Source organism: Nicotiana sylvestris, chromosome 3 (assembly GCF_000393655.2).
Source record: "Nicotiana sylvestris chromosome 3, ASM39365v2, whole genome shotgun sequence".
Lineage (NCBI taxonomy): Eukaryota > Viridiplantae > Streptophyta > Magnoliopsida > Solanales > Solanaceae > Nicotiana > Nicotiana sylvestris.
In genome coordinates this window covers 199,800,940-199,826,738 of record NC_091059.1, presented here as the reverse complement: position 1 = coordinate 199,826,738, position 25,799 = coordinate 199,800,940, and the positions used below count along the sequence as shown (strand labels likewise).

General features: G+C 35.2%; 4 protein-coding genes across 6 annotated transcripts; 3 read left to right on the top strand and 1 right to left on the bottom strand.

Annotated features, from left to right (window-relative positions):
* The first annotated feature begins 278 nt into the window (after positions 1–278).
* Positions 279–5,472, top strand: LOC104234548 (protein ALTERED PHOSPHATE STARVATION RESPONSE 1). Its single transcript, XM_009788124.2, has 4 exons — positions 279–1,535; positions 1,778–1,953; positions 3,475–3,698; positions 4,262–5,472. Exons 1-4 carry the CDS (start codon positions 458–460, stop codon positions 5,052–5,054), a joined length of 2,271 nt encoding a protein of 756 aa, XP_009786426.1. The 5' UTR covers positions 279–457; the 3' UTR covers positions 5,055–5,472.
* A 1,700-nt stretch (positions 5,473–7,172) lies between these two features.
* On the top strand, positions 7,173–10,582 carry LOC104234549 (uncharacterized). Its single transcript, XM_009788126.2, has 3 exons — positions 7,173–7,984; positions 9,981–10,052; positions 10,316–10,582. The coding sequence occupies exons 1-3, from the start codon at positions 7,397–7,399 to the stop codon at positions 10,316–10,318; spliced, it is 663 nt and encodes a 220-aa protein (XP_009786428.1). The 5' UTR covers positions 7,173–7,396; the 3' UTR covers positions 10,319–10,582.
* A 5,333-nt stretch (positions 10,583–15,915) lies between these two features.
* LOC138888564 (uncharacterized) lies at positions 15,916–16,257 on the top strand. The gene has a single exon (XM_070170450.1). The coding sequence runs from the start codon at positions 15,916–15,918 to the stop codon at positions 16,255–16,257; it is 342 nt and encodes a 113-aa protein (XP_070026551.1).
* A 4,523-nt stretch (positions 16,258–20,780) lies between these two features.
* On the bottom strand, positions 20,781–23,994 carry LOC104234553 (uncharacterized). 3 transcript variants are annotated; one of them, XM_009788128.2, is made up of 2 exons: positions 23,798–23,994; positions 20,781–21,628 (listed from the first exon to the last, which is right to left on the bottom strand). In XM_009788128.2, the coding sequence occupies exons 1-2, from the start codon at positions 23,865–23,867 to the stop codon at positions 20,988–20,990; spliced, it is 711 nt and encodes a 236-aa protein (XP_009786430.1). In that variant the 5' UTR covers positions 23,868–23,994; the 3' UTR covers positions 20,781–20,987. The 3 variants fall into 3 exon arrangements, with proteins under 3 accessions (XP_009786430.1, XP_009786432.1, XP_009786431.1); XM_009788130.2 differs by having other exon boundaries at positions 20,781–21,550; XM_009788129.2 differs by having other exon boundaries at positions 20,781–21,616; positions 23,798–23,993.
* Positions 23,995–25,799: the final 1,805 nt, after the last annotated feature.

Here is a 25,799-nt window from a genome sequence, read left to right as displayed (position 1 = left end):
GCTTTGTAATAGATAGGAAAATACACACAATTTGAAGAAGAAAATCTCTTCCTTCTCTCTATCTCCATTTCTTGTTCATGTTTTATTAAATTACTTTTATTTCCTTGTTCCAGATTGTTAATTTGAGTTATATTTCATAACAGTTTATTTATTACTCCTACCTTATTTCTTTTGGGTTACGTTAGGGAGAGAGGGGATCACTGATACGTGAACGTGGACGTCGTTGTTGAGGACCAAGTAGACGGTGCCGTTAAACCTGAATTTCCTTTTTTTCTTTTGTAGTTTTCCTTATTCCCCTTTTTTCTTTACAAACAAAAAGCAAAAGAGTATTCTCTCTCTCTCTCAGTCTGTACAGAATTTCCAAGTCCTGTTCATCTCTTCTCAATTCTACTCAAAGCTGATCCGATCTCAATTGTCGCTATGTATTTCTCAGTAAAATCTCCTCTTCTGTAAATTTATGCACATATACAGACAGAGTTTTAGTTTTGCTTGTGAATTAGCAAGGATAGAAACAATGGGGTGTACACAATCGAAGATCGAGAATGAAGAAACTGTGACCCGATGCAAAGAGCGAAAGTTTTTCATGAAAGAAGCTGTATCTTCCCGTAACGCTTTCGCCGCCGCCCACTCCGCTTACACTATGTCTCTCAAAAACACTGGTGCTGCCCTTAGCGATTACGCTCACGGCGAAGTTCAATTCCCTTCTACTGCCGCCGCCACCTCTTCCCCCTTACCCGGTGGTACTCCTCCCCTCTCTTCCACCCCCTTAGACATGCCTCCTCCTCCTCCCCTCCCTCCGTTTTCCAATCCTTCTTTCCCACCTTCCCCTCTTCAGCGTGCTGCCACTATGCCCGAAATATCCATCCCCGAACCCCAACCGAAACGATCCGATATGATTATAGAAGAGGAAAACGAGGATGATATGGAAACTGAAAGCACGCATAGTTTAAGGCATCGTAGCAGTAAAAGTAGCGGCGGCGGCGGTGGTGGTGGAGGAACTGGGGGATTGCAAACGCCTCCTTCTCCACCACGGACACCGCCACAGAATAATCGAGCGCCTCCTCCTCCACCGCCGCCGGATAGCAAGGGGATGGCGTCCATGTCATGGGATTTTTTCTTCCCTTCAATGGACAACGTCCCCGGCCCTACACTAGCTGAGGTGGACGAGAGTAGGATTGAAAGAGATGATCTCGAGCGGAAGATGTATGACGAAAGGGCTAAGAGAGCTGAAAACGCTAATGAAACTGAAAGAGTGAGGAAGAACGAGATGCCAGAGGAGGCTGAGGTGGTAGAAACGGCAACGGAGACTCCATCAGAGCCACCTCCTCCGCCTCAAGTTGCCGCTAAAGTTGTGAAAAGAGTGAAAAATGTTGTTCCAGGAGAGAATAAAAAGAAAGGAGGTCAATTTAACCTTCTGCAGATATTCTCCGAGCTGGATGATTGTTTCCTTAAGGCATCCGAGAGTGCTCACGAAGTATCTAAGATGCTTGAGGCAAATCGATTGCATTATCACTCAAATTTTGCCGATAATAGAGGTATATAATGTGTTTTCTAGGTTTTGCCTTTTAGTCGATGGTGCAATGGTTGTTAATACACAGTTGACGTTGGCCGATCATGCTCAATAACAGTGTTATATGATGGCTACTCATAAAACTGCCATCTTTTTAAATATATTCCAGGATGTGTTACTCTTTAAATAAACTTTCATTCCTGGAGTTTGAATTGTCTATTAAATGTTAATGCCAATGTTTAAATCTCTGTATTTTTTCCTTTTTAGGACACATTGATCATTCTGCAAGGGTCATGCGTGTCATAACATGGAATAGGTCCTTCAGAGGCTTGCCAAATGCTGATGATGGATTGGATGACTTTGATTCAGAGGAACATGAAACTCATGCAACAGTGTTAGACAAGATGCTCGCATGGGAGAAAAAGCTGTACGATGAAGTGAAGGTGTGTTTATCTAACATTTTATTCTTCTTTTTGGTTCGAGTCTAATTGTCATGAATGAATTCTGTGTAGTTCTCTTATCTTTCTGTTGCATTATATTATCTGTTAGGTGCATTCTCTTTCTTCCATGTTTTTCCCTTCGCCTATTTGGTCTCCTCATAATCAAATCTTGTTGAGTGATCACTTTTAATTTTATATTCTATTTAGCCTAGTATACCTGCTTTTACTGAATGTTCTTTTCCATATAGTTGGAAGGGTAGTCCTTCCACCTCCATTGCGGTAATTTATTTGTTCTTCTTTTGCTATTACCGATTTTCCTTTAGATTTCCATCTATCTACTTCTTTTATTCTTGTTTTATTCTTTTCCTTTATGCTTTTTCTTTCTCTCCTTTTTTATATTCTTTTGGGGTTGGGTTGTGGGAGGGGGTGCAATGTCTGAAACATAGGATCCTGGGTTTTTTCTCCCAGTGCCAGATGGCTTCATCTATGAATTTAGGAGCATTTTTCTGAATGTTTCATGTTTTGTGAAGCATGAACACAAATATAGGACATGACTGACGATGTGATGATATTATATATGCTGTTAAACTAATCTTACTTAAATGTACATACTGGTTAGCATCTAGTATGGAGTAAATTAATCAAGATAAGAAGCAATGTTTTGAAATTGCAAAAATTAATTTATAAGTCTAGACAATTATAAAGCTCCACAAAATGATAATTTAATGATAGGGCTTCTGACTCTTACATGAACATAGGTCAACATTTCAAGGGATCTAAAACTTTTTATAATGTGTCGCATCAATATTGGGGCATACGAGGTACATCATGTTGTTGATAAGTGGCAAATGAAGCATCCGTGTAGCATGGAGTTCTTGCTAAACTTAGGCATCCTACTAGAAAAACCGAAGAAGCAGCTCCACTTAAATGTGTTGTTAGCTGTATATTGAGGTTGAACAATGTCAGGTCAGCATGATGTTTTGGCTTCTGATAATGATACCTGATGTAAAGCACTTAGATTAGAGTTACTTCCAAGAGCTGCTGCCCTTGAGTGTCAAAGACGATGTTGTAATGCATAATTCTCCTTTAACTTTGACTTCTCAGTATTTATAGATACTTGAGAGTTCCAGAACCTGAATCATCTTTGGTTTCTGACAAGTAGCCTAGTAGAAGCCCCTTTGTTTTAGGATAATGTCCTCTGGTGCTTTGTGTTTCCTTATGTGAGCAACTTGGTCATCAAGGATGTATTGCTTTGTGTGTCATGATGCCATTTCTGCTTTGAAACGTTACTTTTGGAATACTAAAGGTACTTTTAAGTCTTAAGTGATGTAGTATGCGAGTTTCACGGCCTGTACCCTTGATTATATGTAGTAATTGTTTTTCAAAAGTTAGTAAATCCAGGTGTACTCGTGGCATTTTAAATTATATTGTGAAGTTGTCAAAGGAATTATATAATGTATTTTGGGTTTTGAACTATCTTATCTGATATGCCCTTTCTCATGGATTTTTGATGATCCTTCACAGGCAGGAGAACAAATGAAACTTGAATATCAGAGAAAGGTTGCTTCATTGAATAAGCTCAAGAAACGTGGTACAAATACCGAGGCCTTGGAGAGAGTGAAAGCTACAGTAAGTCACCTACACACAAGATACATTGTCGACATGCAGTCTATGGATTCTACTGTTTCAGAGATAAATCGGTTACGCGATGAGCAACTTTATCCAAAATTGGTTGCTCTGGTTGATGGGTAAGTCTTTTAGACTGCATAGGCCAAGCCATATTGCAATCTGGTGTTCTAAGATGGAACTCACACACTGCCTTTGACAGCTGTTTTAAGAGCAGATTTTTCTTCCATTAAACTCTTTTTTCCTTTTTGTTTAAAATTTAAAAACTGTATCTTTCATCTGAGTTGATTTTATCTTTTGGAAAACCAAGGGCCTGACTGGCTAGTTTCTTTGAGACAAGGTCTATATCACCTGAAATATGTGAGTGAATGATTGTTTGGTGTCAGTTATGTATCTCGTCTGAAGTCCTTCAATTGTGGAAGAAATGTTTGTTTGAATTATTTCTTCCATTCCTTTCCTATGTCCCCAAACATTTATAATTTGTGTCAAAAAGAATGAAACATTAAAAAGTCCAAGTTGTTGCAGCTATTATTTGGTGAAGAAGGTAACTTGAATAATACCAAGAACAACTAGGCAGCCAATCTATTTGAACATTTATTCTTTTTTCCACCTTGGCCACTCAAATTTGCTGACTCAGAGATATTAATCCATAGGACTTTTCCTGAACTTTTGTTATCAATTGCAGGATGGCTATAATGTGGGAGACCATGAGAGGATATCATGTAAGTCAGTCTAAGATTGTGCAAGCGCTAAGGTCTTTGGATATATCCCAATCCCCTAAAGAAACAACCGAGCACCATCATGAACGAACTTTGCAGTTGTATGTTGTTGTCCAAGAGTGGCATTCACAGTTTGACAAACTGGTTACCCACCAAAAACATTACATCAAAGCTCTAAACAATTGGTTAAAGTTAAATCTCATTCCTATAGACACAAATCTGAAGGAAAAGGTTTCGTCGCCACAAAGACCCCAAACCCCGCCAATTCTGTCACTTATACATGCTTGGCATGATTATCTTGACAAGCTTCCTGATGAGTTGGCTAGAACTGCTATTTATAACTTTTCAGCTGTTATAAATACTATCTTTGAATACCAAAAGGAGGAGATGAAGCTGAAGGACAGGTGTGAGGATACTCGGAGAGAGCTTAACAAGAAGACTAGGCAATATGAGGATTGGTATCACAAGTATATGCAGCGTAGAACGCCCCCGGATGAAATGGATCCAGATCAAGCTCATGAGGATAGTCTTGTGGTTGATCGGCAGCTACAGTTGGAGGCACTGAGGAAGAAGCTGGAAGACGAGGAGGAAGCATACCAGAGGCAGTGTCTTCAGGTGAGAGATAAATCTTTGACAAGCCTGAGAAGCCGCTTGCCTGAGCTTTTCGAAGCAATGTCCGATTTTTCCCTTGCCTGTGCGGATATGTACAGGGACTTGAGATCTATCGCAAAGCATCGTAATAGAAATGGCAACTCATGATCGGTGAATATATACAGCTTGTAGTGTAAACAGTGTACTGTATGCATTTTCCTTTGTAACAGCTTTGAGAGGTGTGATTTATTTATTACTTGTACTGTTGCTCGTATATGGATCAAAGAAGATTTGAGTTTCTGGCGGAATTTGTCAAGAAGCCAGCAAGTTCAGAATTATGTGCTCTCCGTAGAGGTTGCTGTGCCAATTCAAGTTGCCTACGAACGTCAAAGAGCAACGGCGACTTCGGCAACGGTTTCTCGTATATAAATGACGTTTGCCTAAACTATTCTTGTTATAAATTTTCTTAAGGATGTTTGTGTCATAGAAATTGGAAGTCCAAATAATGCTTGAGAATTTGGAACAGTTGATTTATAATTGCAACGGTCCAATTCTAATTAAGGGAACTTCTCTTCATGCTCCACAATTGGTGTAGATGCGGGCGGATCTTATTGATGGTTCATTGGTGTTGAATGGTGGTTTAAGTGCTCCAAATGAATACAAATGAGCGGGGTGTTGTTCTGAGTTACAAAAATGAAACAAGAAAATGTAAAAGCTCAAAAATCAAACTGAATAAAGAACCGGTTCTCGACAGCAAATTCACTGCATTTTTTCGGAACCAATTTTCATGTTATGTTATAATATATGTTCTCTATAACAGCACTTCGCTATAACATCCAAAAATATTCGGAACAAACGAGGCTATTATATAGAGGTTTGACTATATTATCAACGCGTAGAATCCAAACTCATCTAGGAACAAAGGCGGATCTAGGATTTTAAGACCATGGGTGCACACCACCGGCTTTAACATAAGTTCGGTGCTCCTAAATAGTGTCAATTTTTTTTGGTCAATAATGTCAACTGATGTGAGAACATTTAGTATTTTATGCCTTATTATCAGTTTTAAATATTATTCAGAGAAATAACGTATACAGTTCTTAAACCATTCAATTCTCACCCTCAAAATTCAAAATAAAGAGGAAAAATAAAATGCTAATAACAATTTAAGATCGTAAAATTTGAAAGTTGTACAAATGTGCAATAAGAAGCACAAAAAATCTTAACTAATTCTTTATATGTGAATTACTTACAAAAATAAACTATATGTTTGTAATAAAAATTATAGACGAAAGTTCAATAATTAAGTTGAAACAAGTCATTGCGTTATTTAATATTTAGTTAATAATTGGCAAACTATAACTAAAATATTCATTAAGAAACTATGCTAACAATTCAAAATTCTTTGAGGTATATGCAATTATAAACTAAAAATAAAAAAGGTAAAGAGAAAATTACTTAGATAGCAATTGGGATTGAGGTTGGCACAAATTGAGATTAGTGAGAATAATAAATATTACTAGGAAAAAACTGAAAGAGAAAAATAAGGGAGTAGTGAATGAGTCGGAAAACAAATGAATGAAAGATAAAATGCAGGACCAAAAAGTCCAAGGGGATTCAATCCCTTGTCCTTGGGGTAAGGAAACAAGTAACCAACCAGTGCACCACTTAGCTTTACAGAGCATGGGTTCCCAAAGAAAATATTAGACCAATTCTATGAAATGGGTTCAAGTGAACCCCAAATTATAGAGTAGATCCGCCCCTACTAGGAATTTGGTTGCATGAGTGTAATTATTCATCCTTAATTGGAACAACCTCCTATCCATTTTAATTGATTTATTTACTGTTTTTACTCATATTAAGGAATTTATCTTTTAATATTAATTAATAATAAAACTGACTATACTAACCTTTATCATCTCTTTAATATGTTCATTGAAAATATAAATATAATAGATATTCCATTGTTTCAATTTTTCTTATGATTTCTGTGGTGATACTAATATTGTCTTTTTGTTCTCTTGAGTTGAGGGTATTTCGAAAACAGTCTCTCTATTCCTTAGGGGTAGGGGTAAAGTCTGCGTATACATTACCCTTCCCCAAACTCTACTAGTGAGACTTTACTAAGTTGTTGTTGTAATAGATATTCTAGGACTTTTTACTTTAAGGGTGACTTCAAAAAAAAAATAATTGCTTCTTATATATGAAAAAAATCAAATAAAAGGCCAAAAAAGTAATTGAAATGGACTGGGAGAGTACATACATAAGAAACCCAAAAAAGTTTTTAGACAAATGCAGTTGTTGCAGCAAAACCTCGGCATCAATCATCATTAAACCACGCCAAAAGAACATGAGTAAAATAGAAGAGTCTTAATCCGACAGAAACACTGGATTTGTGAGGGTGACGGACGCAGGCCGCCTCTCACCTTCCTCCTCCGTCTTCTTCAATTCTTCTCCTTATTTTATCTCCGGTCCCAATTCGGCTTCATTGCGAAAACCTTCACGCTATAATGACTTCCTCTAAATTTTCCGATCCATCCCCTACCCCGTACGACCCCCTCCCCACCTATCCCCAACCCCCTCAACAACCCCAATACATCATCGTCCTACCTCATTACTACCGTAGCCCTCGCCAATTGCTCCGCGTCGCTTGCCGTCGGTACATTTACTCCGCCGCCGTGCTCATCCTCCTCGCCGCCGCAGTCTTCTTTCTCTGGCCCTCTGATCCCGATGTCTCCATTGCCCGCCTCCGTCTCCGCCACCTCAAAATCCACACGTTCCCCAAAATCGCCCTCGACGTTACCCTAGACGTCACTGTTAGGATTCGTAATAAAGACTTCTATTCAGTCAATTTTCGCTCCGTAGCGGTTGCTATAGGGTACAGGGGTAAGCAGCTGGGATACGTCACCTCCGACTATGGTAAAATTAGGGCCAGGGCGTCTTCTTACATCAATGCTACGCTGGAGCTCAACGATATTAGCATTTTCTCTGACATTATTCCATTGATTGAGGACTTGGCGAGAGGTTCTATTACTTTTGATACTGTAACTCAGATTGGTGGTGAGCTTGGTTTATTCCTCTTTGATATTCCCATAAAGGTATGCTACTCTAGCTCTCTGATGCTATTGCATTACTTAATTACTTACTAACATTCTATAAGTTTATTAGCTGTTGTATTAACATCCTTGCTAAATGATAGTAGTATGATTGAAAACGAAAAATACAAATATTTCACCAGAAAGAATCTAGAAACAACTTTAGAGAGGAGAAATTGTCATATTTGCTCTTAAAAGGATTGAGAGTTTATTATGTGTAGATATGCCTGAACTGTACTAAATAGTTTTCTTTGAGGAACTATATTAAAGCAAAGTTTTGCTTGTAATTGCTCTTTTGATTTCAGCGGTCTAGGATCTTTGAGATATTTCATGATAATAGTAAATCTTTCCATCTGAAGGGAGCCTTGGCGTAACTGATAAAGTTGTTGCCATGTGACCAAGAGGTCACGGGTTCAAACCGTGGAAACAGCCTCTTGTAGAAATGCAGGGTAAGGCTGCCTACAATAGACCCTTGTGGTCCGGCCCTTATCCGAACCCCGCGCATAGCGGGAGCTTAGTGCACCGGGCTGCCTTTTTTTTAATAAATCTTCCCTTGTCAATCTGCTCAACGATTATTATGTCTTCTACAAGATCCCTTTTTCCTGTTGAATACTCAAAATTTGCATCTTTCTGCTGATATTAGTTAGACTAATATATCAAAAGGCCATGTAGAGCTGGCAATTTCTTCTAGCTTATATATTCTTTAACACGAAAATTTAGTTGTACAAAGAGTACTACTCCCTTTGTCGCAAAATGCTTCTCTTTTTTTTTGGTTATTCCATAATGCTGTCTAGTTTTGTTAAACGAGAAGTTTCTGCATGTTTTAAATACCGAAAAAAGGTTTTAAGAGCCTCACTTTTATTGTTCTTGATATGATGTATCTTTTTTTCTACTTTCTTACAACAGAAAAATCATGCTACCCCCTTCCCATTTCTCAACAGACACCAAAAAATTTGTATCTTTGTCTCTTATCCTAATAATCATGCATATTAGAACTGGACAACCAAACCACATTTGAAAAAGTAATTGGTTGACATTACAGGATTGGACTGCTGAATCATTTCCTGGTTTGATATATTTCATTTGTTTAGATTTCTCATTTGCAATGCTTACTAGTGTTATTGTTTTGAGATACTCTAGTGAGCCCACATTTCCCCATTTTCCACTTGATTTTTACTAAGAAAATAGCTTGATTCTAGCAGGAAAAAAACTAGGTACAATAGAATGGTCTTAAGATAATCGTTCTTCTATGGATCTGATTCAACAGCTTTAATGGTGACTCTGTTTCAAATTTATAATTATTCGAGGTATCTTGTCCTCTACTTGATCGTGTTGGTAATTCTTTGTCTTTCTTGGTGGCCCCGTTGCCTCAACGAGTAATTGAATTATGTAATCTTGAACAATGTACTCTATTTTGATCACCGAACATGTTAATAGACGATGTGGGAATTCTTGTCTTTGACGGGTTCCTTCTTTTCAGTATGAGGGGGAATGGAATCTCCTTCATCATTTCTTAGAAGTTAACAGCTACAACAAATCCAGTGTAATCCCACAAGTGAGGTCTGGGGGAGGATAATGTGTACGCAGACCTTATCCCTATCTTGTGAAGGTAGAGAGGCTATGTCCAATAGATTTCTTAGAATTTCTAATCTAATTTTAGCATAGGTACCTAATGGAATTCAAAAGTGATAACCTTCTCCAAATTCGTTAAACACTTACGGTCATATAAGTTAAATAGAGAATTAGCATCATCTTGGTTAATCAGAAGCCCCTAAACTTGCTGACTCTAAATGTTCTCTTAAATCTCTTTTTTGGATGGGAAGGACGAAGCTTTGTCGTGGAACACAAGTTTCCAAAAAAGCGAACTCAATTCTCCTAAGCTGTAATGTTATGTGGTGGGCAATTGGACAGCCGAAAGGAAATGTCATTATGTTCGTTTAGTTCTCAACCTGCAAGTCCGAATAAGATTTATTGTGCAGCTTCCTCTATGTTCTTGCAGGGGAAAGTGTCGTGTGAAATTGTTGTGGACACACGCAGCGAAACGATTTCTCATCAGAACTGTTACCCTGAGGTATGATATTTTCTTCTGAGGCTTAATTTTTTAGTTAGTGAATTTGTTTTTTGGTATGTCGACCAAAAATAGGAGAATTGCTGTAAATGGTTAGCTATTTCCTAGAAGGTTCTGCTCAAGTACTCTTTGTCCAACTTATAAAATCAATCTCCTCTATCACTTACAAGCTCACAGTGTTACATGAAGCCAAAATGTAAAGTAATTGTTGCTCATTTACCATATACGTAGCTTGGAAGTAAACTATTGTTGTCTTTTCCTGACAGTGACTCGGTTCGTGATGGAACTGTGAATAATTATGGAAATGAAATGAGGGCAGTAACCGACTCTGCTCGAGCTCTCCTTGTAAATGTTCTTTGGTCATTCAATTCATGTGTTTCAAGGGTTTTAGATATCTGAAATATTAAGTAAGTTGCACACTGGATTCCCCATTAATGTAATTATGAAGCGCTGTCGTGTTTTGTGGGGGAAAACATTGTTACGTCTGACGTGTTTTTTCTGCAATAGTAGTATTTCCCATTATTCTAGGAAAATCATGGTACATAATATTAGCACGTGCAGACTCTCTCTCGTGTGTGCGCGCGCCTCTTTCAAAAGTTCGCCAGTTCAAAACAATGAGAAAACATTGTCCCTACCTTGAATCCCTTTTCCCAATTCCTTGAGCTTCCTCGTTCGTTGAGATGTTCATGCAAAACAGAAGGTTAGACAACGCTAAACTAAACTTCAACCCAGGAAAAGATTTTTAACTGGGCAATACAACGAGTTTACCTCCGCGAACAGACGCGTTGTGAATAAATTTATTTTATAATATAATAGCAATTCAAGCACCAAGAAAAAAGAGGTATTATCGACATGTTGTTTTAAAAGAACGGCAAGTCATTAAACATCAACACCCCCAAACCACAAAAAGTAAAAACAGACTAAAATGATCTTAGAGATGGTATGAACAAGATCATCCACGTCTTATTGATAAAGAAAAAGAAATACACTAAAAGGCTAATGCAAACTTGTACAACAGAATTGTCATAGAGCCTTAGCAACAGAAGTACCCAAGTGATTGCTAGGCTTAATTCCTAGTGGAGCAACCCATTTATAATCAGAATGATGGTGCCTACACCTGAACGAGCCTGGATGTTTTGTAGGGGAACAAACACACTGAAACTTCCTCATTCCAGCACCAGCTCCTATGCTTCCAGTTGATGCTGATGCTACTTGTTCCCTCGCAACAGGACGATATCGTCCTTCTCTTTTGTCATGGGCACCAACCCAATAAGGAACCCCCGAGTAACACATCTTCTTCTATTTCAAGAAAAAAAAACCTAGCTGACAATAGTTAACCAGCACTATAACGTGAAATATATAACTAAAGACTAGAGAGTATCGATCGCATGGAAGGAAAGGAGGAGAAGAAAAGTGGATCGGAGATGTACGTAGTATTATTTTAATAAAAAGAAGCTTTAGATTGATTCATATTTATCACGGATAAGGACTGGGGTTTATAGAATGGGGTTTGCTTTTTCTCTTTAGCTTTTGCAAGTGGGAAATGTAGTATTGTTTTTTTGTGTAGAAAAGGCTGTGGGAATCAAAGTGGCTTTTTTCTGTTAACAAGACTTATCTGCATGGGTACACTTGGCTTGGTTTGGGTTGTCTCTGACTGAAAGTTTTGGTGACGCGGCTGCCGGAGATTCCAAACACTTGTTTTATACTCCTATTCGTTTGTGCTATGTTTTTAGTAAATTCCAAGATGAAATACTGAGGCAAAAATTTGTTAACAACTGCTGTTTGTTGGCCCAGATTGTACCTGAAATCTGAGTTTGGAAGTTTCTGTCAATTATACGTGAGGGGTTTGTAGAAAAAGGTTAAAGGTTCCAGAAGCATTATCGACAAGTGCGCATTCATGATTTAAATTCGATAGGTTTAACTTTTAAATTTTTTAGCATTGAACCCATTATATTTTTAAAGTTATGGGTTCATATCTATTATTTGTTATCATTTAATAAATTTTTGCATATAAATTTGTGTTACACTTCGAAAATACTGGTTCATACGAGAAAGGGCTGGATCCGCCCTTGTCGACAACTTTCTTGAAGGTGGACAATCTCTTACTAGAACTCAACAATAAGTGAAAATTTAAAATTTGAAATTGAAGATTTGTAGATTCATTTTGATTGGGTTTCCATAATTGTTACTTGTTAGTGCAATCTTTTCTTATTGTTGTTTTATCTTAGCTTTTGAGCTCTCTTTTTCTTAAGTTTACTTTTAGCCACGCGAATGTTTGTTTTATTCTTTTCACTTTGTCACACTTATTATTCTTTTATCGTTTGATGTTATTAAAGAATTTATGACTCCTAATTATTTATAATTCTTACCTCCATAAATACCGTCTAATATAATTTTCTATAATCAAATAACATAAATGAAGAAGAAGGAAATACGTATTACGATACTAAAAGGAAAAATTCACAAAAAAATTAAAATAGACTGACAATTTGGGGGTTTGGGTGAATATAATTGCATTAGTAAAATGAGTAAACCACTAGTTAATAGTTAGATAGGCCTTGGAGAATGTCTACATGAACTTATGGAATTTTTGAGATGATCTCTTTGTGAATATTTCATGGATATACAATTTTTTTTTTAGATAGAGCAACATAAAGCTATTTATCTCTCATTCAATTTCATCGCCTCACGCATGAAATTCTATAATTCAACTGATTTAGATTCGCGCCAATTCAATCATAAAAGCTATTCAAGCTCATACAGTTATGCACCGCGAATTCGCATTCGATATGCAGACAGGGGCGGATCTAGTATGTCATCTACGAGTTCCCGTGAACCCAATAGCTTTTGTCCAAACAGTGTAAATGTGTTCTAAAAAATCATTAAATATCTACAAATATTTAAATGTGAATTCAATTACTATTGAAAATTTACTCGAAGTCATTGCAGGAACCCATAAACATTAAATCTTGGATCTGTCTCTGTACGCAGAGGACAAGGAAAGAAAGAAAGAGAGTTGGAGAAAGCCCAATCTAATTTGTTTAGCCCATTCTTACATCTACTTTGATGATGTTGAAGAATTAACTCAAATAGCCGCCCACTTAATCTATTAAACTAAAAATTAGTCGATGAATGTATAATATATATATTATCCATATATAATATATATATATAAATATAAATAATCTATATATAGCGGCTAAAAAAATAAACATTGAATCTGGCCGGCTATTTATGTTACAATCCTGATCATGTTCAGTCATTGTTACGTCTACTTTGATACCTTCTGCCCTCTCAAAGGACCACGTCCGCTGGCCTATTTAATTTTGATAAATGTCTCCTCTTTTTGTAAAAATTGCACGGGGCGCCCTATTTGGTCGCTCCCGTGTAACCTATACCCATTTTTTAAAAAGCTTTAACTTGTACCTAGTTTTTAAACAATTTCAGCCCTTTTATCCTCCTCCTCCTTCGTTTTCTTCTTCTTTTTTTATGTCTAAGCTTAATACTAATTGGGTACAGAAACCAAGGGACCAATATTATCACCCTGGGGAAATATCACATTTTATGAAAGGTATAAAGAATCCAAGCGACAAGACAAAGGTAACAACAGACAAAAAAAGAAAACCATGAAACCCCAAGTTCGAAGCTTCCACAAGCCCAGAACAATAGAAAAAAAGGTGATTAATTACTGATTAATCTAGCAGGCATTGAAGATAATATTTTGTAATGAACTCAATTGAAATAAGGAAAATAAACGAAAATAATGGAAATAGACTTGTTCTTCCTTTTATGTTTTGGTTAGAGATATAAAAAGTTGTTGAGAATTGATAAAGTAAACGTGATCTTATGGATTCAACTTCAACTTATATAGTGTTGAAATTTTTACAAATGAACTAATTAACTTCGGCATCTTCTGCTTAAGTTTTTGAAAAAGTTTATCCATGACAAAAAAACTTCAGCACTAAATGCTTAAGTTCAGCAAATAGAGAACAAAATTTCAGCACCAAAATGCTTAAGTTCAGCAATTACAAACAAAAACAAGTTCATCAAATAGAGAACAAAACTTCAGCACTAGAATGCTTAAGTTCAACAAATAGAGAACAAAACTTCAGCATCAAAATGCTTAAGTTCAACACACTTGGTCTACTTCAGTCCCGGCTACTAGAATGCTAAAGTTTTGCGCGATTGTCTTTGCTACTTCAGCCCCGTATGCTGAAGTACCGCGAAAAAGTGGGTACGCTTGTAATTTTTTTTTTGCAAAACAGGCACAAGTTAAAACCTGATCGAAAAAGTGGGTATAAATGCAAATGTCCCTCTTTTTGTCTCACTCTTTCTCCAGGCCCCGGCCTAAAGAGAAAGAGACCAGTCCTTGACTCCCCTGTAGATGATTTCCCGCTATTCATCCTTTCATTTTCTTTTTTCTTTTTTAGGCGTAACAGAAACTGAGAAAAGATAAGATCAAGTACAAAGAGAATATGAAGAAACAAAGATAGAAAGCAAGATCCAGTTTCTCTTTCTCTCAATAATTTAAGCACAAATATTTGCTCCAGTTAAATGGAACAACATTAATAATGTAAATTCATATTAGTAGTAAATTGCAACTTGTTTGGAATTAAAACTCAATAGTTATTGTTATTAGTTTAGCATGAAATTTGAGAAATCATATAATCAATCTAAATTTTTTGGAATCGAAACGTGGCTATTATTTTTAATTTTTTTAGTAAATAAATTTTTATTACCAAAATCGAAACTATATGTACATAAGGAAAAAAAAACTGACTGTTGGACATGAAGCCCCAACATCAGGATCCGCACAAGTCTCATCTCACAACTACACCATGGCTAACTACTACAGCCACGAAAGTTAAGGATAGAAATTTAACTGATCAAGTTTTCTAGCTAATCTTGTCTGCATTGTTCCTCTACAACATATCTCTTGGATAATTTACTTCATAATATGCTCTGAATCTGACGGTTTAGGTCAATTGGTTTTTTGGCTCTCTACAAACTTACAGTTTTATGATCTTACCTTTTTTTTTACGCATGGGAGATCTACTTTTACACGTAAGAGATTTAAAAAGATTATTTTCTTAAATTCAAAATTATAAAAGAGCATAATATACAAATAGCCCGACGATTTACTTTGGAATACCCTTTGGTTTCTTTCTTTTCAAATGTAATACACACAGTTGCAAGTGAGACGTAGCTATTATTTGTGTTATAAAAATATAAACATAAATATCAACTCTAATAGAATCCAAGGTTCATACTCTGAGTTGTCTAAATTAAAGGCCATGTGATCCCATCAAATGTTCTAGTCAAACATCTCAATTTAATTGCATAATATATGTATGATTAATGACAATAGTTTATAGACCTATTAAATCTCCACAACTGAAGAATAAAAACAATTAGAAAAAATGTCACCGTATAGCCGCTATAACAATAATAGTCCAAAAAATATATAAAATTTGTATATTATTTTAATATAATATATATATATATATATATATATATATATATATATATATATATATATATATATATATATAATTTCTGACACGGGTATAATACCACAGACAACTAATCATCACTTAATCACAATCCAATTGAAAAATGTTAGCCACAACCCATAGACAACGTATTAAAATGACTAGTTTACCCCTGAAGATGTCACGTGCTATTTCTGAGCTGGAGCATACAGTTGGGGTGTAGAGATGCATCGTTTTCCTCTATATAAATAACCCACTTTGTTCCCCCACCATGCATTTAACATTTTAACCTCTTTAATTCCATTAAAATCCTCACTCACTCACAACTCAAATTCACATTCAGAAAACATATGTAATCCATTTTGTCTACTCTTATGGATATCGGAGCTTGGTGCGATTCCGACGCCGGCAACATCTGCTGGCGGCGGAGCTACTCCGGCAGAGACTATGATCCATTCGTCACCTATAAGTTTCCGGTGAGCAGATCGAGCAGAGGACCTATTTGGAGATTGCTATGGAAGAAGATCAGAAAAGACAAAAGGCGAGTTTTCGATTGCTCTAATTCAATGCGGTTTACTTACGATCCGCATTCTTATTCACAGAATTTCGATGAGCAGGGTTCTATTTTTGCTGATGATGATGAACTTTCTAGATCATTCTCTGCTCGTTTTGCTGTTCCTTCTAGGATTTTCCCCAAAAATGAATTAGTGGCTTAATTTGATGCAGGAAAAAGGAATTATGTGTGGCATTATTGCCATTCTATTGTAATAGTTCTTCTTTAATTCGGTGTTAATGAAAAAAAAATAGAAAATGTGTTGACTCTGTTTTACTTGTTTACAATGCGTTTTTAAGTTTTCCCTTCATTAACAAGCTAAGGAAGATGCTTTACAGATAAAATCTTCTTTTGAGTTTTTTTTTGTCTCGATGCTCTGCTTTTACAGGAATATTTGCATTGGATCCTCTTAATCTTGACTTTTTCTCTCAAATAATATTGAAGGTACCAACCCATAAGGTGAACGAGAATCTTCAGTCTCTTTTTCGGGAAAATTTCTCGTATGGTTATATTGAATAATATAATAATAATGTAATAAAATTATTTTTCCATGTCAAAAAACTCAATTTTATTCATAATAACAGTAAACTCATTAAATCTTGTGCACTATAATAGTAATTTTTTTCTCTTTATAATGGAAATTTCTTGTGATAAAAATAGTTAGTATTGACTTTAATGTCATAGTGAATAAAGTTAAGGACCAAATGTGAAATTCTCTCTTTTTTTTCTTATTATGAAGTCTAATCGGAACAATTCTAATCCACTTCCACTGGTTAGAAGAATTATTGCCTAAATTAAGTAGTCAACAAGATTAGGTGATAATGATGTTATTCATTCACGAGTCATGGCCGTTAAATTTGTATTAATTTAAGGCACTATTTTTAGTATTATCTTATAGGGTAGAGCCAAATTTAATTAATAGGCTTATAGGAGAATGAATTCGGCAGCCGAAATGGTTAATTTGGAATTTAATAGTAGGTGTGAATATAGGCAGGAGCATAGCTAGAAAGAAGTTAGACAAGGGACAGGATGGGTCCGGTCAAAGAAGTGCTTGTGGCCATGTGAGGGCTTGTCAAAGTAAGAAAACTCAACCATTTGTATTTTAATACTATTAGCAAGTTAAATACAACATGAGTTTAATTACATGCATCTTTCCACAAATAGCCGACCAGATTTATTATTATTATTTTTTATTCATATACATAGATACATAAATAGCTGACCAAATTTATTATTTACTGTTTTTAGACAGTATAAATAGATTATATATACATATATTATACATAAATTATATATATATATTATACTCACCGGTTATTTTTAATTTAAGAAATCAGGTGGGCGGTTATTTGGGTTAACCGGCATTAACTTATTTGAGATTTAGGCATAATTATTACTCCATTATTGTTGTAAAATAATAATATTCAGCGTAAGTAAGTAAGACACATGCATGGTTTGGTTAAAGGTTGAAAATGATGAACCAAAAAGATCCACATAGGTGTGACCAATTACTTAAGATAAAGGATTTTTTTACTCTTGTTACACTGACATAAACATTGTGTGTATGCCAAAAAATCTTTTTTATAATCTGATTAGAGATTTGTGTGTCAATATAAGACTGACTGCGATACTTAAAGGATCTATAATTTTAGGCAACTTCTAGTTTACTATAAAAGATTAACATATGAAGTAAAAGGGGAATTAAATTTGACTCGTTTGTGATTGAGGCGTAATTAGAACAAAAATAGAGGTAAAGTATCAGAAGGGCTATTCGCTATCTGAAGGGACCGGACCAACAGCAACAAACCAAGTTCAGTGAACTTGACGTTTTCCTTAAGAGTAGGTCTATTTACTATTTGGGCATGGCCAACGTACGTATAAGGTTTGACATCCTGAATCTCATTATGCATGCATGCATCCTATAATTTGAACCTCCCAAAAGACTAATCGATCTTTGCTTAAACAGAAAGATCGTTAATTGCTACTGAATTCTAACCCTTTGTATCGAAGAATATGGCTTTGCTAAATACTAATCGTGGAACGTCCAAACATAGAATAAATTTAATCTCATACTTAATCCTAGATATTTCACCTCATTCAATCAAATTGGAATTATTTTATTCCATCTTCCAGGTGAAATAAAGTAGTCCAGGAATTATAATCTTGAAATAATTTAGTATACGTGTGTACCAAACGACCCCTTACATACTCGGGTGCCGAAAAAATTGTCTGCACCTCCTGATATTTCTACCAAATCATATGAATTTATCATAGTTAAGTAATAAAATTAGGTAAGAATACATATACAAATAGAGCGACACGTGGAACCGAAGATAGATGGAAAGCGAGACAGGTGGAAATCAAGTCCGGGGGCCGCAATCTCGGTTGTCCCCGAAGGGAATGTTGTTCATAAAAACAAATAAATGTCTGTCACCCGATAGCATTCAATGGAGAATATTATGCAATATTAAATACATAGTCCGTTATAGAGAATATGGCATTCATAGCCTGTTATTACACATTCTTCAATGGCCCCCATAATTGTCATTTAAGATGGTTTTGATCTTAGGACCTTATTTCCTAGGTGCAACTATAAATAGTAAGTTCAACAACCATTAGAGGGACACCAATTTTCTGACAAACTTACGCTATATATTGTTCAAAAGCTCAATAACATTCCATTTGTTGCTTATTAATATAACTATTACTGCCTACGGATGTTCCGCTCCTGAAATCAGGCTATTCACTGGCTTATCTCGATTTCTATGCTAAGTCCTATATTTTTATTTAATTTATTTTTCATTTTGGGATCAAATCAATTCACTTATCTATAAATTACATATAAATGTAACTGTATTGTCTTACGGGTAAACAACGTACCTCATAAACACCCAGAGCAAGTAACTTTGCCAGCCTAATGTGTAAATGTGATAGAGATGTACTCCCTACATTTCATATTAGATGAGGTAGTTTGACTCGGCACGGAATTTAAGAAAAAAGAAGAAGACTTTTAAAACTTGTGGTCTTAAAAGCTTAAAGGGTAAAAAGTTTGTGGGGTCATATTTGTCTGGCTATAAAACTTCTCATTAAGGGTAAATGGATAAAATGAAAGAGTTTAAAGTTAAATAATTTCCAAATTTAAAAATGTGTCATTTGTTTTGGAACAGACAAAAAAGAAAAGTACATCATCTAATATGAAACGGAGGGAGTATGTTAGAGACTCATAGGGAACATGTATCACAATTTAAGTAATTCGTGTCTATTTGTCCACTATCCTCCCTCTCTCCCGTGAACTTTGAAGATAAGGCTTTAACTGTGTTTTTTTTTTTTTTGTTTTGTTTAAGACTTGAAAGTTGAAATGTGTTCTCTTTGATGTCCTAAGACAATAAAACGTCACATCTCATGCGTAGAAAAGTAGTGAACGAGAAAAATAATGTCTAATTTTGCAATTTGCTTAACAAAGAATAAGCTGGAACCTTTTTGTCTCAGAAAATGGACGGAAAAAAAAAAAAGGACGAGGGATTTTAGAGTACAAGGGTCAAACAATCTAACGTTTGGTGTAACTAATCATCAATGTGCATTTGGACATTAACTTTTAATTTCTTTTACAATACAAAACAAACAATGTAAAAGAATTATAAATAAATTTAACAATTACAAATCTTAAAAGGCCAGAATTTTAAAAATTGTAGGGAAAACATTGCTCGACTTAAAAATAATAATAATAATAATAATACTATCGTATAAAATAGGATATAAAGAAAATAATTGATCGCATTTTAGCATATGGAGCAATAATTTTGCATCCAGTATTATTTCTTCATGCAATTTTCAAGAATTTGCTACATAATATCTCCATCACTCGCAATAAGGCATCTCCTGCCATCCAAGTCGCTCAATTTATAACTACACAAATGCATTTTGTAGTCGAGGCATTTAAATCTTTGATCTTTTTATTCTACTTTTCACCAGAAATTAAAAGCTCAACATTTTCCCCTTTTATCATACAGTTGTCAGCTTGTGTTTTCACCGTGAAAAGGCAACACATTCTTCAACTTGAATCGTCCAAATGGTCCCCCATTTTCATTTAATCAAACCTGGAATTTTTACCAACAATCTTGTCCTCTTATACATATCTGACACTTTCAACTAACCCTGGCATGCATACCCCGACCTGGAAATTTCTAACTCTCATCTTTCAATTTATTGTACAGTACCACCTAACAACAAATAACAAATGTAGAATTAAGACGTTGTGGGTTATGAGTTGAGAAGATGTATATCCACTATATATATACTTGTCTCTTTCACATATTAAAAAGGCTCGACCTCAAAACACTGAGTTCTACTGGATCCAACGAACTCATAGTTGAATCCGCCACTGCACGTTGCCTCACATATGTCGTATACAGTTACAATCGCGAATGCAAGATGCTCATTTGATTGAATATTAACTGAGTAATAACACAACAAAGACCTCGGCCACTTATATACAACAACAACAGACCCAGTATATTCCCAACATGTGGGGTCTGGGCTCAGCCACCTATATAAATTGTTCAAATATGAATATACATGGTAAAAACGAGAAAAGGCTTGTGTTGAGCATATTTTAGTATGCTACATGATTATTCAATGATGCAGGGGAAGTCCTGAAACACTGATTTTGTCTGTACAAGGGAAAAGTTAAAAAAAAAGGAAGGAATAGTTTTGGTAAATGCTCAAGTTTGTAAAAGAAAACAGATCCAACTACAAACAACATGAGGTCTCATGCCATATTATACAAGCAAAAAGTTAGTGAATAAATGGTAAAAAGCAAATTCTCTTGAACTCCTTCTTCACCACCTTAAAAAGAATTAGCAAAACTAGCTCTGTGGGAAGTATATGAGACAATTATATGAGAGACAGACCACATATGACAATGACCAAATAGAAACTGCAGTCTATGAAGAGTGCACGAATTGTCTGATAGAGAACCAAACCGTATTCCAATATCGTTAGAGCTCCATCCCAATTGTGCCCGAAATCATTCACTCCTTGTCTGTCTTCGCGTCTTTCTTCATCAGGAACTACTTCCTTGCGAATTATTCGTGCAATCACTATTGTCAAATCAGTTAGCAACAGTATATAAAGGGGCCTTGAGGCAATGACGCTATTTGACCTTGCTATACTATGAGGGAGATGGGCATAAGACAGGACAACTAAAAACGAAATCATGACAGAACAAATGACTCTTTTATTCTCAGAGATCAAAATGCATGAATTGATATCTCTAAGAGAAAATAAATGAAGGAAACCGTTGCGTTTTCTTGGAAGCACCTCGGCATCTTCTGATGCTTTAGCTACTGATGGCTTGATTAACAATGATTCTACTTCATTCTTAGCCTGTGAAGCTGTAGCCCCTTTAGCTTCAACTTCTCCATCAGAACTTTGCACTTGAGATTCCACTCCTGCTCCTAAACCGGATAAATTTGGTTGAGAAATTTTTTCAATCTCATTATCATGCTCACCTTCCAAGCTAGCTGCAAAAACCACTAGATAAGACAATTTCATTTATTCTGGTTGAAATTATATCAACATATGTCCTGTTCTTCTTGTAACTACTCCATAAGATATTGTCCTAGTAATAGTTGGACAACACGAAGATATTTAATTGAATTCGATAGTAACCAGTTCACCATTTTCCAACAATCCTTTCTACTTTCAAGAATAAAACGAGGAACTTTATGAGGACAAGTTGTACCATGATGGAAGGCAGTGCAAAATTGTATTTGAACCACGTTGACATGAAGAAACAAATACAGAAGAGTAGTGAATTGGAATCCTGCTATATTACACACAGGATGCTCGGCCAAGCTTTGCTAGTATGCGCTGATAAAACCCTTTCTACCTCAGTATCTCTTCATCTACAATTCTGAATAGTTGTAACTAAGGTGCTCCAAAATAGACTAACTAAAAATTATATAGAACCAAGATAGTGTCCTGTATTTCCAGCCTTTTTCAGCAAAGGGCCCTCCATAAAAAGCCAATTAAGACCTAATATGCATCCTTTCATGAGTATTAACGAGAAAAATTGAAGAAATGATTAATGGAAAGAACTTATCGAGGTGGCTTTCGAAGAGATACTGGTTTAAAGACGCTACATGGAATTCACTAAGAGAAAATCTGATTAGAGTATCAGAATACATCATCAATACCACATGTTACTAATCATCAAAGGAATAAAGCAGTAGGTGGAGTATCACCTACTGTTTGCTAAAGATGCTCAAACTGAACTAGCTGAGAGTAATAACCAGGGGCAGCCCTTCCCTAAAGCAGGTAAAGCAACTGCTTTAGGCCCCACATTTGTGGGGCCCCATTTTTTGTTACACCTAATAGGTTATATATAAGTTTTAAAAAAAAGTTATTTGAAGTAAAAATGTTTGATTTCTTTCTTTAACAAATATAGAGAAGAAAGATTTGCAATTGCTATAATTTCTGCCAAGAAAATTGTATTTGAAATGAATATCAAACCCGATTTTATACGAAACGAGTGATATATATGAAGAAACAATTTGATGAGAATGATGATAATGAAATCTCAAAATCTCTCGAAGAATCTATTAGAGTTGATTACTTTTTTATACATAGTAGACAAGGCTATTTTTTTTATTTCAAAATAGATTTGAACAATTCGAAGCATATGAAAATACTTTTGATTTTCTATTTAGCGGTAAAAAAATATGATCGCTAGATGACGAAAATTTGAAAAAATATTGCCTTAATCTTGAATGTTCCTTAAAGCATAATAATCAATCCGATATTGATCGTTTAGATTTATTTTCTGAATTAAAAGTGTTAAGAAAAATAGTACAATTAGAAGATAACAGTTTAATTGATATACTCAATCAAATAAAAAGATTTGATTATTTTCCAAATGTCAATATTGCTTATAAAATAATGTTAATAACTTATGTTACCGTTGCTTCAGCGGAAAGAAGTTTTTCAAAATAAAAATTGATAAAATTTTATCTATGATAAAAAATGTCTCAAGGAGGTTAATGGATTAGCTATATTGTCAATTGAGAAAGACTTATTAGGAAAATCGGTTATAAGAAAATTATTAACAACTTTGCATCTAAAAAAAGTTGGAAAAGTAGACTTCGGAAAAAAAAAGTTAAGGCCCCTCATAAAATTCGGCTTTAGGCTTCAAAATTTGTCGGGCTGCCCCTGGTAATAACTACCACCAATAAACGAAACATACATTGAACTTAAATCCCATTATTTCTCTATTTGAAAATTGAACTTATTATAGGCCAAATTTCCCACTAAAATTGAAAGAAAGAATCTATATGCTACGACCCCTTGACGTTTACTAAGCCTCAAGCAAATGAGCAATGAGATATTTCCGAAGCATGGGAAGCCATCTTTTTTTTTTTTTTTTTTACCCAAGTTGAATAATCTGCAAGTTTGCTAGGCAGAAAAGTTAAATCACAGACAGAATAAGAGCACATTAATTTTTGTGTGTGTGTATTGGGGGGGGGGGGGGGGAGGAACCCGCCATAAACAATGTCATGAGATACAATTGCACCAAATTACCTCTACTCAAATATAATAATACAAAAAAAGATGATCTTTTTATAATTCAGCAAAAGATAAGCAATTTTACATGATCCGTTTTCATGAAAACAAATTATGATCAGAATGAAAAAAGAGGTAATTACCAGATGATAAATGTGCTATGCCAGCCGAACCTTTCTCCATTATATTTTTCCTTCTTTCTTCTCTTTCCATAATCTACCAACCTTTTTCTTCATCTCGATAAGCCAATAGCCTCTGCTCCTTCAATCCTTAATACAAAAAACTCAAAAATTTTGTTGATGTGTATTGTTGTTTCTCTGCGCTTCGTGTCGTGTTCTCCGGTTATACCTCCTCTTAGACCAGTGTAGGCTAGTTTCAAATTGGGCCGTTTTCTGTCGAGTAAACATTTTCTTAGTTGGGGGCCCAAGAAAGTGTGATCTGGCCTTTTAAGTTTTTTATTGGGAAAACTATATTGTATTACCGCTCCTAAAACTAATACCTATATACTGTATATAATTAATGTAGTAATATATAATAAGACCTCTCGATAACAGTACTTCTTTATAACAACACTTCATTATACCATTTAAGTTTTCTTTGGAATCAATATTTCGTGTTATGTTATATTATATGTTCTTTATAAACACTTTAATTCAGCAGCCAAAAAATATTAAAATAAACGAGATTGTTATAGAAAAGTTTAACTCATGTATGTATATTGGCTAGAGAATAAATGTGTAGCTTCTTCTTTTTTACTTTCTTTGACTGTCCTTTTTGCAACTCTTCTTCTTCTTTTATTTTTTTTTGTTCTTTCGCTTCGAACCTATGACTCCTTGCTTTACTTGCATCTACATAATTTCTAAGTAACTTTTACTTACGAATATAGAGCTTCTCTGTTGAGTTCTAAAAAAATAAATCAATCTTAAAAATTAGCCCATGAGATAAGAATTTCTAAAGGGATTTTTACCTATCTATACTATATATCAAACCTTATTACCTTCATTGTTTAAGGGTTGTGTTAATTACATTTAAGCATACCAAATTACCATTTATATACCATAATTTAAATTAAGGGTATAATTATTCCTTCATTTATTGTAGGCGTGATTTTAGGACCGTATTTTCACGTTTTTTCGTTTACCCGCCTCTCTCTCCTCCCACCCCCCCCCCTCCCACACCCCCTACGATTTACCTTCAGTTAATTCCCCCCCCCCCCCACACGATTTACCTTCAGTTTTCCCCCCATTCTCGTACAATCTCTTCTCACCCATAATTACCATCACTTTCTTCTCCACTTAATTACCTTCAGTTGTATCCCCCACGATTTGAATTCACTTCCATCTTTGTCTTCAACTCCTAAATCATGAAAAAAACCAACACTCCCCAAAAAAATCATCAAAAGCTATATTAGCTGATATTCCAACCTTTGATTTGGGTGTTTTAACACCAAAATCACCACCCAAAAACCCACAATCGACGCATGCAAGTGAACAAACTACTGGTATTTCATCTCCTAGACAAATTCGTGCGGAAATGAGAAGCAAGCATTTGCACGATGTTGATGCTGGTGGAGTTGATAAACTACTCGAGAAACAACTCAAACGCAAGGGGAAAGAGTTGAGTGTAGATGACGATTTTGTAGATGATTCCCCCAAAGTTCCATCTGTGAAAAAACCCAAGGTCTCTCCTTCTTCATCAAAACCAAAAAAGAAGAAACCCTCAAAAAAAGTACCAAAATTGGTTCACCAAAAAATTTCAATAAAGGTAAACACTATTTATGTTTCCTCACTGTTTTGTAGTTTGATTTTGGTTGTAAAAATTTGTTGTTCAAGTGTTAATTTAGTATTCAAGTGTTTTTTGGCCAAATGTGGTATTGTCCTAATTTTGTAGATTATTTGTCGGAATTTTGTAGGTTTAATGGAACTGTGATTATTAGACAGTCTATAACTGTAGTTAGTTTGTAGTTGATTTGTAGTCTGATCGTTAAATTGTAGAGATGGTATTTTTCATTGCAACCTGTATTGCTGCTATATTTAACTTCATTCTAAATGCAATTAATCTACATTTTGTGAGTCACTTGAAGTAACTGTTACATTCTGTAGATAATGTTTACACGTGCATTGTTCTTCTTTGATTGTTCAAGTG

What these genes read in the sequence shown, in the direction of transcription:
- LOC104234549 (XM_009788126.2), top strand. Translation starts at nt 7,397, where the DNA reads ATGACTTCCTCTAAATTTTCCGATCCATCCCCTACCCCGTACGACCCC. An exon ending in TCTTTGATATTCCCATAAAG is followed by an intron (nt 7,985 to 9,980) that starts GTATGCTACTCT and finishes ATGTTCTTGCAG; the next exon opens with GGGAAAGTGTCGTGTGAAAT.
- LOC104234548 (XM_009788124.2), top strand. Translation starts at nt 458, where the DNA reads ATGCACATATACAGACAGAGTTTTAGTTTTGCTTGTGAATTAGCAAGG. An exon ending in AAATTTTGCCGATAATAGAG is followed by an intron (nt 1,536 to 1,777) that starts GTATATAATGTG and finishes TTTCCTTTTTAG; the next exon opens with GACACATTGATCATTCTGCA. An exon ending in TTGGTTGCTCTGGTTGATGG is followed by an intron (nt 3,699 to 4,261) that starts GTAAGTCTTTTA and finishes TATCAATTGCAG; the next exon opens with GATGGCTATAATGTGGGAGA.
- LOC104234553 (XM_009788128.2), bottom strand. Translation starts at nt 23,867, where the DNA reads ATGGAAAGAGAAGAAAGAAGGAAAAATATAATGGAGAAAGGTTCGGCT. An exon ending in CATAGCACATTTATCATCTG is followed by an intron (nt 21,629 to 23,797) that starts GTAATTACCTCT and finishes TGTCTTATCTAG; the next exon opens with TGGTTTTTGCAGCTAGCTTG.
- LOC138888564 (XM_070170450.1), top strand. Translation starts at nt 15,916, where the DNA reads ATGGATATCGGAGCTTGGTGCGATTCCGACGCCGGCAACATCTGCTGG.